Source organism: Leptopilina heterotoma, unplaced genomic scaffold (genome assembly GCF_015476425.1).
Source record: "Leptopilina heterotoma isolate Lh14 unplaced genomic scaffold, ASM1547642v1 Lhet_60, whole genome shotgun sequence".
NCBI classification, from domain to species: domain Eukaryota; kingdom Metazoa; phylum Arthropoda; class Insecta; order Hymenoptera; family Figitidae; genus Leptopilina; species Leptopilina heterotoma.
In genome coordinates, this window is record NW_025111138.1 from 6969775 (window position 1) to 6981708 (window position 11934).

At 20.5% G+C, this 11934-nt stretch overlaps 1 protein-coding gene across 3 annotated transcripts; it reads left to right on the top strand.

Moving 5' to 3' along the window:
• Positions 1–736: 736 nt before the first annotated feature.
• On the top strand, positions 737–11867 carry LOC122509340 (farnesyl pyrophosphate synthase-like). 3 transcript variants are annotated; one of them, XM_043623326.1, is made up of 7 exons: positions 737–842; positions 930–1089; positions 1184–1324; positions 2980–3183; positions 3307–3471; positions 3570–3782; positions 11356–11867. In XM_043623326.1, exons 1-7 carry the CDS (start codon positions 808–810, stop codon positions 11554–11556), a joined length of 1119 nt encoding a protein of 372 aa, XP_043479261.1. In that variant the 5' UTR covers positions 737–807; the 3' UTR covers positions 11557–11867. The 3 variants fall into 3 exon arrangements, with proteins under 3 accessions (XP_043479261.1, XP_043479260.1, XP_043479259.1); XM_043623325.1 differs by lacking the exon at positions 11356–11867 and adding an exon at positions 3996–4244; XM_043623324.1 differs by lacking the exons at positions 737–842; positions 930–1089; positions 1184–1324; ... (1 more) ...; positions 3307–3471; positions 3570–3782 and adding exons at positions 6358–6542; positions 6680–6842; positions 8933–9073; ... (1 more) ...; positions 9644–9808; positions 10016–10228 and having other exon boundaries at positions 11356–11859.
• The last annotated feature ends 67 nt before the right edge of the window (positions 11868–11934 follow it).

Consider the following 11934-nt stretch of genomic DNA (forward strand, 5'->3'; position numbering starts at 1 on the left):
ATAAAAAATATATACACACGAATATAAATTTTTTTTCCATTAAATGAGAATTTAGGGATTTTTTCTTATAAACTATTTTTCTAATCTTTATCAATGACAATTGAATTATTGAATTCCTGTAACTTGAAATGGAAAATATTTTTCTATTTAAAAATTTATAAATGTGATATTTTCTTAAAATTAACTAATTTTCGTTGAATTTTTAAAAACGAATTTTCAGAATTTTGATGTTTTATAATAACTTATTAAATGGATATAAAATGTTGTCAACAGAGTTGCTTAAAATCAGGAAATATTTGTAAGAAATCGAATTATTAAAATACTAAAAAATGTATTGTGAATACATTTGTTCATCATTGTAAAGATATAAAAATATATCGAAATAAAAAATATTTTTAAAAAATATAAATTCTTCGAAACATTTTAATTTTAATTTTAATTTAGAATATAATCTTGATTATTTTCTATATGTATGTGGAATTTGTAGAAATAATTTTTAGAAAAATTGATTGACACTATTTTCAAATAATCTATACATAATTATAAAAAAAAATTAAAGTTTATGTTGACAGTTCAGAACAGGCCTTGCAGAAAATATATAAAAGCAAATATATGCACATATGTTTAAAACTACATGATGCTGAAAGGATTTTATTACTTTCTTAATGCTCCCAATAATTTTACATATTTCACTTTTTGAAATAAAAATTAAAACTTTCAATCGTCAGTTGCTAAACAACTGTTGAATTAATTCCTCCTATATTTAGAAGTTTATAAAGTAAAATAGATTAAAAATTTATCTCAAGAATGAGAAAAACAGTGATAAATCTCTACAATAAAAGGTTAAGAAGACTTCTTTGATATTTAGTTTTTTTTTCATTGAATTTTTGTTATGATTTTTTGAACTAATAGAGAAAAATATTTTCCAGGCTTTTCAATATTCATATGGAGCGAAATATTCCTCAGAGGAGATGGATTAGCAGTAAGGATGAAAAACAAGAAATGTTGAATTTATGGCCAAGTGTAGTTAGAGATTTAACAGATAATCATGATCCGAATACTCCTCAGATTACAAATTTGTTGACAAATGTATTCTCTTAATTTTAATTAAAATTTCTTCAAAATTAAATTTAATTTCCTTCAAATGTCAATTAAAAAAAAATTATTAGAATATTTTTTTCAGATATTGCAGTATAATGTTCCAAAGGGAAAAATGACTCGTGCTAGAGATTTAGTTATTGCTTATCAACATCTTGCTCCTCCTGATGAATTAAATGAGAAAAATATTCGATTAGCACGAATTTTAGGATGGTGCAATGAATTGGTAACGAAAATTGAATTCAAATATTTTCATTTATAAATAGTAAAATTTATAAATTAATGTTTTTCAAAAATTCAATTATTTTCAACAAAATCTTAATAAAATTTCATGAATTTTGGAAGACTTGCAGTTTAAATTTCCATAAAAAAATTTTCCAATGGTTTTATATTGAAAGTATTTCGTAATTTTGAGCCAATAAAGAACAATTAGTATTTAAATATTTATTTTACAAAAATGATTGAAATTTGAAAGATTTAATTTAGGAATTCTGAAAAAATTAGGTTCTTGAAAAATAGTAATTAAAATTTTTTGAAGATATTCTTTAATTCCCGAAAATAATTTTAAAAAATTGAAACAATTGGAAATTTTGTAAAATTTTATATTTTAAAGAATTTCATTTTTTCATCTTTAAACATTTTCTATTTTAATATAATTGTATTTTTGAAAATACATTATTTTATGAATTTACAAAAATTATTCTATTTAAATAAATTTGAATTCTGATAGGAATTGAATTATAAAAATTAGATTTAAAAATTTTAGAAAATAATTGAATATTTAAGGCGTTGAAACAGAAATTTTAGGAATTAATTAAATTCAAAAAAATTTTTTTTTAAATAAATTCTTTGAAAATTTAAGGGAAGGAAAAGTATAAAAATATTTCAATTTTTATTTTTCTAAATTATTAATTACATTTTTTTCTTTAAAAGTTCTTAAAGTTTTTCAATAATTTTATTCAAAAATTCTAAAAAAAATTATTGAATTTTTCGAAGAATTACAGTTGCAATTTTTAGAAATAATTCAATTTCATGAGGTTTCTCATTAAAATAATTTGAAATTTTAATTCCTGTGGAAAAATAAATAAGAATAATTTTTAAAATTGTTATATAACAAAAAGTACTAAAGTTTTGAATAATTTAATTCAGAAATTACGAAAAATTGTTTCTTGAAAAAAAAATGTATGTACAAATTAAATTTTTTTTAAAAATAATTGTATTTTCGAAAATAATTTTAGAAAATTGAAACAATTGGAAATTTTGTCAAATTTCATTGAAATAAATTTTATATTTTAATGAATTTCATTTGTTTACTTTACAAAATTATTTTGAAATATAATTGTATTTTTTAAGAATTCTAATTAAAAATTTGGAAAATAATTGAATTTAAAAAAAATTTTAAATTTTAAAATTAAAATTTAAAATTTAAAATAAACTTCATACCAGGATAGTTCAATTATTTAATCAAAAATATCTTACATTCAAGTTGCTGTTTGAAATATCTTGGCGATTTCTATACGAATTGTTCGAATAATTAAATTTAAAGAAAAACTGTTGGAAAAATTATATTTTTTAAATTAAATGAAGAATTTTCATTAAATTTCAAAAAGCAAATTTTTTAAGTAACTGAACTGAAGGACAAATGTTTAATTTCTAATTTAAATTGTTTTTCAGTGGATTTAGTAAATTTTTGAAAATATTTAAATAGAAAAAAATTATTTTTTCATTTGAATGTCCAGAATATTAGAAAAATTTCCAATTTTAGTTAATTTATTTATTTAAAAATTTCCACGAATAGATGTTTATTTAATAAGATCAAATTCCTAGAATTAAAAGTCCTTCAACGAATTTTATGTAATAATGAAAAAAAAATGTTTACAGTTGCAAGCATTTATTATAATAGAAGATGATATTATGGACCGTTCGATATCTCGTCGAGGACAACCGTGCTGGTATCTTCAGGACGATATTGGACTTGCAGCCATTAAACATGGATTTTTAGTAGAGCAAATGATTTATCGTCTACTAAAAATGCATTTCAGAGAAAAACCTTGCTATCCTGATCTCGTTGATATATTTCACAATGTAATTATCCTCTCCGAAATGTACTATTATTTATTGTTTTAATAATTATGTTTAATTATTAATAATTTAATAATTGTTTTAATAATTAATATATAGTCAATAACCGAAATAAAATATTTATAGACTATCTACAAGACTACAGCTGGTGAATATTTAGACTTGTTTTGGGCGAATTTTGGAAAGAAACCAAACCTGAATCTTTTTACGATGGACCGATATAATACTATGATAAAATATAAGACATCTTATTGCTCATTTATTTTGCCGACAACTGTAGCTAAGAATTTCGTAAGTTTTACTCCATTTTTCCTCTTTTCTACAAAATCAGAATTTATTTATTTCGATTAAAAAAAAATAAAGTCATAAAAAAATTTTCTTTCTTATAGGCTGGAATTAAAGATAATGATGAGTTCAGACAAGTCGATAAATTACTCATTGAAATTGGTAATTTTTTTCAAAATCAGAACGATTTTTTGGATTGTTTTGGAAATCCGGAAGAAACGGGAAAAATTGGAACCGACATTCAAGAAGGAAAATGCACCTGGCTGAGTACTACTGCCTTGCAACTAGTCAATTCACAGCAAAGAAAAATTTTAGAGGTAATACTTGACGAAGAAAAGAAGTAGAAGGAAAATATATATAAAAAAAGTAGAAAAAATATAGGAAATATAAAAAAATTACAAAAGAAATACAGAAAAAATAATTAATATAGAAAAGAAATAGAGAGAGAAAATATAGAAGAGAAAATAGAAAAAGTGTTAAACAAAAATTTTTCTCTACAATTTAAAATAAAAGTATATTTTTTATTTTAGGAATGTTATGGAGAAAATGATTCTAAAAAAGTAGCAAGAGTGAAGAAATTATATAATGAATTGGACTTGATAACCGTTTACAACGATTATCAAAACGAGAATTACAAACGCCTCAAAACGAATATTCAACAAAAATCCCCGAAAATATTACAGGATTTTCTTCTTACAATATTGAATAGAGAATATCGTAGGAATCGATAAAACTAACATCAATTTATATTTCCAGTCTTACAATTGAATTGAATTAAATTTTTTTACAATCAAATCAATTGCAAAGTTTAGACATTATAATTATTATTTATTTACTATTTATAACTTTTTTGATTTAACAATTTGCTAATATTTGAACATTTTTTTCAAAAAATTCAATTATTTTCAAAAATTTTCCTCATTTTAATAATTTTTAATATTTCTACTATAATTTTAATAAAACTACCCAAAAGAAATCAATTAATTAAATAAAAAATTCTAATAAAATTGTACGCAAACATTTAATTATTTACATAAATAATAAAAATTCCATAGGAATTAAATGTATTTACAAATTTTTTTATAAGTTTCTTCTCAATAATTCAATTATTTTCATAAATAATAAAACTCATCGCAGAATAAAATTATTTTCGTAAAATATATATCATTCTTCTTAGGAATACAATTATTGTCAAAAATGTTTGTAAAAATCTTCGAAACAGTTCAATTATTTTTGTAGAAAATAAAATTCTTCGAGACAATTGAATTATTTAAGAAATTTTAATAAAATTCTCCCTAAACATTTAATTCTTTTTAAAAATAAAATTCTTCACAGGAATTCAATTCTTTAAAAAAAATTTAATAAAATTCGTTGCATGATTTCAATTATTTTCATAAATAACAAAACTTATCGCTGTATTTCAATTATTTAAAATGATTGGAATAAAATTCTTCACATGAAATTAATTATTTTCACAAATGAAATTCTTCACAGGAATTCAATTATTTTCACAAATAAAATTCTTCGCAGGAATTCAATTCTTTAAAAAAAATTTTAATAAAATTCGTTGCATGATTTCAATTATTTTCGTAAATAACAAAACTTATCGTAGAATTTCAATTATTTTTTACACAATTTTAAATAAAATGATAGAAAATTGGATTTATTCTTAAAATTTTTTTTTTTTAATTCGCCCGAAAGAATTCAATGATTTTTAAAAATTTTGATAAAATTCTCCGTAAAAATCCAATTTTAAGAAATATTCAATTATTTAATAAATTATTTATTTTTGTATTTAAATAATAATTGAATTCTCAAAAAATTTTCTAATAAAAATTGATTTCAAAATGAATGTTAATTAAAATTTTAGATGATAATTGAATATTAAAATAATTTTCAAGAAGTTAAAGTAACAATATTTTTATAATGTAAAATAATTATTTTATCTCTCAAACATCTTTGATTATTATAAAAAATGAAGAAATCGATCACTCCGTGTCTTCGACTCAGAGCAATCAATATATTCATGTTTTATAACAATATATTTTTTAAGTTGTTTAATTTCAAAAAGGTTTGAATTTGAATGTTTTGAAGAATTTTAATTCCTACGAAAAAATAATAATTAAATATTTATTTAGAAAAGAAGTTATTGATGTTTTTGAATAATTTTACAATTAAAGTAATTCGTAAATAAATGTAACAGAACATTTTTTTTTTTTTGAGTAAAATTTGTTCCTTTATTTTCTAAAAATTGAAAAATTTTAATTTTGAATTAAAATTTGTAATTGATAAATAGAATTGATAAAAATTTTGTTCCTTTATTTTTAAAAAACTTTGAATTTTATTTAAACAATTGTAACTAAGAAATAGAAATAATATAAATTATTTCCTTATGAAAATTGAAACAAAAATAAATTCTACAAAAATATTAAGAAACGGGAATATGTAATGTTTTTTTTCCCAAATAAAAGAATGAGTTTGTCAACAATATTGTTATTGAGAAATAAAAAAAAGTCCATGATAAACCTCTACAGCAAAAGGTCTATTCAGACAAATATTTAAACTTCTTTGAATAATTTTTTTATGTTGGGATTTTTAAAAATTTAAATATTCTTCAGCAAAAAATATTCATAAAAAATCTTCGAAAATATTTTATAATTTTCATTTTACAATAGTAAATAGAGTATATCGTCGAAATAAACAAAATTACAATATTTTTTTTTTTGTAGAAATAAAATCATTTTGTCCAATAAAAAATACCCGGAAAAATTAGTGAAGAAAAAAAAATGATTCTTAATAATTCAATTCGTTTCGTAGTGCATGGACCTTGCAAAAAATAGATGCATAAAATAATATATGTACATATATTTGAAATAATAAAAAAATTTTACAACTTGGCTATTAAATTATCTTATCATAATTTCAGAATTTTCTCTCTTCAAAAACAAATTGTAATTTTTAACAGATAGTTGTCAAAGTGCTACTGAACTTATCTCTCATATATAGTTTACTAAGCAACATATTAAAATGCTGCATATAAGAATGAGGAAGTCTATGATGACTCTTTGCCACAAACGGTAAATTTATTAAAATAATTTAATACTCAAACAATTAATCAAATAATTATTGAAAACAATTTTCGATTTTTAAGTGATTCTTAACGGATTTTGTAAAATAAATCTGCTGACAATTTTTTCCGACTGTGCCTTTTCAGACTCTTCAGTATTCGCGTCTTACACAATGCGCCTCAAAAAAATATAATTACGAATAAAGATGAAAGACAAGAATTAATGGCTCTATGGCCAAATGTTGTCAAAGATCTAACAAAGTTCGATGGTGATTTAAATATTCCTGAAGTAACCACAAGATTTTCTAAGGTTTACTCTCTTCATTTTTGTCTAAATATTTTCTATCAGTATAGAAAATATTCTACTTCAGGTTTTGTCACAAAAATTTAATTTTGTTTTTCCCTGATTTTCAGACAAAATTTTCACCTTTTCCCTGATCCTGAAGAATATTCTAATTCACTCCAAAAAATGTTCTATTACATTTATTTATAAATTACTTCAAAAGTAAAATTATTCGAAGACTCTTTTCAAAGTTCAATTATTTCTAAAAATTCACGCTATAATGATTTTAATATTCAATTATAATTTAAAATTTTTAAGTGAAATTCATTTTTTAATCAATTTTTATTAGAAACTTTTTTGAGAAATCAATTATTATTTAAATACAAAAATAAATAATTTATTAAACAATTGAATACATATTTCTTAAAATTGATTTTGTATGCAAAATTTTATTAAAATTTTTAAAAATAATTGAATTCTTTCGGGCGAATTAAAAAAAAAAATTTAAGAATAAATGAAATTTTCTATCATTTTATTTAAAATTGTATAAAAAATAATTTAAATTCTGCGATAAGTTTTGTTATTTATGAAAATAATTGAAATCATGCAACGAATTTTATTAAAATTTTTTTTAAAGAATTGAATTCCTGTGAAGAATTTTATTTGTGAAAATAATTGAATTCCTGTGAAGAATTTTATTTGTGAAATAATTAATTTCTTGTGAAGAATTTTATTCAAATTTTTTTAAATAATTGAAATTCTGCGATAAATTTTGTTATATATGAAAATAATTGAAATCATGCAACGAATTTTATGAAAAATTTTTTAAAGAATTGAATTCCTGTGAAGAATTTAATTTGTGAAATAATTAATTTCTTGTAAAGAATTTTATTCAAATTTTTTTAAATAATTAAATTTCTCAGAATTTTTTAAAACTTTTTGAAAATAATTAAATTCCACCGAGAAATTACATTAAACAATTAAAAAAAAATTGAAATCTGACAAAGAATTTTATTAAATTTTTTTCAAATAATTGAATTCCTGTAAAAAATTTTATTTTTGAAAAGAATTGAATTTTTGGGAAGAATTTTATTAAAATTTCTTAAATAATTCAATTGTTTCGAAGAATTTTATTTACTACAAAAATAAATGAACTGTTTCGAAGATTTTTACAAACATTTTTGGCAATAATTGTATTCCTTGGAAGAATGATATATATTTTACGAAAATAATTATTCTAAAAATTCTAAAAATTGTTAAATTTATAATACATTTTATCAAAATTTTTAAAAATAATTGAATTCTCGAGAAAAATTTTATTATTTTCAAATTTTTTTTAAATAATTGAATTCCCATAAAAAAGTGTATTTATTTGTGTAAATAATTGAATTCTTAAGAAGAATAGTATGGAAAATATTTGAATTGTATAGGAAAATTTTTATTAAAATAGCAATTTTATTAACTAAATCTTGTAAAGAATTTTTTCAAAATTTTTTTTAAATAATAGAATTTTTAAAAGAATTTGATTTAAATTTTTCGAAATAATTGAATTTCTCAGAATTATTTTTTTCAATTCTCTAAATATATTTAAATTCTTTCGAGAAAATGCATTAAAAAATTTAAAATAATTAAATTAGTGCGAAAAAATTTGTAAAAAATTGGCAAGTAATTGAATTTTTGTGAAATTTTTATTAAAATTTTGTTTAAATAATTGAATTCTTTGGTAAAATTTTATTAAAATAAGTAGATATTAAAAATAATTGAAATGTGAAAAATTTTTGAAAATAATTGAAATTTTTCCAAGGATTTTATTAAATTTTTTTTGAAAATAATTGAATTTTGGAGAAGAATTTTATTATTTATAAAGATAATTGAAATTTTTACGAGAATTTTTTTAAAATTTTTGTACATAATTGAATTTTTTTCATATAGTTTATAAGGCAAACAAAAAAAAACTGAAATTAAGAATTTTCTTATAAATTCTAAACATATAATTTTTTCCAGTACTTTTATTAAAAATCCCTGACTTTTCCCTGAATTCCTTGACCTGTGGCAACCCTGTAACTTATTTGCGATTAACAATTATTTTTGTAATAAAGATGGAATATTTTTTTCAGTTATTGCAATATAATATTCCAAATGGTAAAATGGGTCGTGGAATAAGTCTTATTAATGCATACAAAGAACTTGTCCCCGTTGAACAATTAACTGACGAAAATATTCGATTGGCACGAATTTTAGGATGGTGCTGTGAAATAGTATGTACATTTACAAAATAATTTGACAATTATATATATAATAATAATAATAATAATAATAATATCCAGTTACGAAATAGGTAAGTGAATTAAATACAAAATGACGAAATTTGAGAAATAGACAAAAGATGCAAATATTATAGAAAATATAAAATGTATAGAAGTCAGGAAAATTAATCGAAATCCAAACAATTCTTTCGCAATGAGGAAGCAAAATATAAATTACTAGAAAATAAATTTCTGTTTTAAAACAGATGCATGGATATACATTGTTAGAGGACGATATTATGGATCGCTCATTAACCAGAAGAGGACAACCCTGTTGGTATCTTCAGGACAATGTTGGACTTTCAGCCATAAATGATGGACAATTATTAGAACAAATGATCTTTAAACTACTTCATATGCATTTCAGAGAAAAATCATACTATCTGGATCTTCTTGAAACATTTCACAAAGTAATTAAAAGTCTACATATAATTATTCACATCTATTCCAATATAATCATGAACTCTTCTAATCAGAATTCAAATTAAATTGTAAATAATAATCAAAGCAAAAACTTTTTAGATTATTTATAAGATCCTAATTGGTCAAAGCTTAGATCTATTGTCGACGAATTGTGGAAAAAAACGCAATTTTAATTTTTTTACAATGGACCACTATAACACTATAGTAAAATACAAGAGTGGTTACAGTACATTTCTACCTTCGGTAATGTTAGCCATGAATGTCGTAAGTTTCGTAATCTGTCTAAAAAATAAAATATTAATTTATTCGTTTCACAAAAATAGAAAATTTATTTATTCGTTTCACAAAAATGTAAATTATTTCGCTTCGTTCGACAAAAGTAAATAAGTAAATAATAAATAAATAAAGTAATTAAAATTGCAATAGAAAGAAAAAAAATTACAATTAAAAGTTAATTTTTCAAACTTTCAGGCTGAAATCAAAGACGATGAAATGTTTAGAGAGGCGAAAAATGTACTTTGTGAAATAGGTATTTTTTATCAAGTCCAAGATGACTATTTAGATTGTTATGGAGATCAGGATATAACAGGAAAAGTTGGAACTGATATTCAAGAAGGAAAATGTAACTGGTTAATTGTTTCAGCATTGGAAAGAGTCACTCCGGAGCAACGAAAAATTTTAGAAGTAAAATATTTAAATTTTCATTTCTACATTTATAACTTAAAAAGTAAGAACTTTTTAAGTTATAAATTCTAAAAGTATTTAAATTTTAAATTGAAATATTAAATAGCAAACAAAATTTTAAAAAAAGAATTTTTTTAAATTTAAATATTTTTTACAACAAAAAATTTATAACTTAGTTTTTAAATATTAATTTCAAATTTTTGGAATAATTTTAAATTCATAATTAAAGATAATTTCGATTATTAACTAATTTAATAATTAATTATTATCGTTTACTATTTTCAAAAATTTTGAGAAAATTCTTCGAAACAATTGAAAACAATTCAACTAATTTCTAAAATATTAAATAAAAAATACTTTTAAAAAATTCAACTATTTACATAAATAATAAAATTCGTTGCAATAAGTCAATTATTGTTTATACAATTTTAATAAAATTCTACGGAAGAATTCAATTATTTTTATAAATAATAACATTCTTCGTATAGAAATTCAATTATTTTTAAAAAATGCTCATAACACTTTTCGCAGAAATTCAATTATTTCCAAAAAGTTTTGATAAAACACTTTATGAGAATTAAATTATTTTCCATACAATTTTAATTTGATTTCAGGAAAGAATTTGAATTATTTTTAAAGATTTTAATAATATTCTCCGCCGAAATTCAATTATTTTGAACTATTTTTTGAAATTTTTCATTTTTCAAGAAAAATTACATTTTGATCAATTTAAATCGAATTCTCTGTATTTTCGACAAAAAGTACAACTTATTATAAAGTTACAGAAAAAATTTGTTTAAATGACCGAGTTTGAGAAATAATTATTTTTTTATGCAAATCTTAAAAAAACTTGGTGGAAATCAAATCTAATCATATTTTGCCTTTCTTTTTTTAAATTCATATAAATATTAATATAAAATTAATATAAATATTCATACGAAAATTTAAACCGAATAAGTCGTATAGTTTTTCTTCCTAGAGCAAGAAAAGAAATTTTGCCAAAAAGCAAAACTAATAAATAGGGTTCCATATATAAATTAATAATTAATTAATGCACTTCATCTACAAGAACCCTAAAAATGGAAAATTTTGAAGAAACTATAAAAAAATATCCTTTCTAATTCCAGGAATGTTATGGAGAAAATGATGGAGAAAAATCAGCAAGAGTGAAGGAATTATATCATGAATTGAAATTGCAAACAATTTACAACGATTACGAAGAAAAAAAATATAATTTAATAATTAATCAAATAAAACAAAAATCCCCTCAACTATTACAAAATTTACTTTTAACAATATTGAATTCAATTTATCGTAGAAATAAATAAATTATAATTATATAATTATTATTATATTTGATTGATAATTATTCATTTCTTCACCAATTTTCACCATCAATTGGAGAAATAAATACTTTTCGACTTTGGTTCGAATTATATTAAAAATATTTTAAATTCTCCATTGTCGTGAGAAAAAATAATAATTCGTCTAATAATAGTCGTTACTCATTTTTGTAAATTTTCCCAGAAAAAACAAAATTTTGAAAACTAATAAATATTAAATTTTAATCTATTCAGAGACTTATTATAATATATTGATTCATAATCAAACATAATTAATTCGAATAAATTAATTTTGATTAATTACATATATATATTGCTATTTGATCTAATCATAAATAATGATTAGAATAAAAGGAAATATAA

Bases quoted from the DNA above. Each gene is read 5' to 3' on its own strand.
- LOC122509340 (XM_043623324.1), top strand. From the start codon at position 6,493: ATGCTGCATATAAGAATGAGGAAGTCTATGATGACTCTTTGCCACAAA. The intron at 9,074-9,327 runs GTATGTACATTT...GTTTTAAAACAG, and splicing joins TAGGATGGTGCTGTGAAATA to ATGCATGGATATACATTGTT. The intron at 9,532-9,643 runs GTAATTAAAAGT...AAAACTTTTTAG, and splicing joins TTCTTGAAACATTTCACAAA to ATTATTTATAAGATCCTAAT.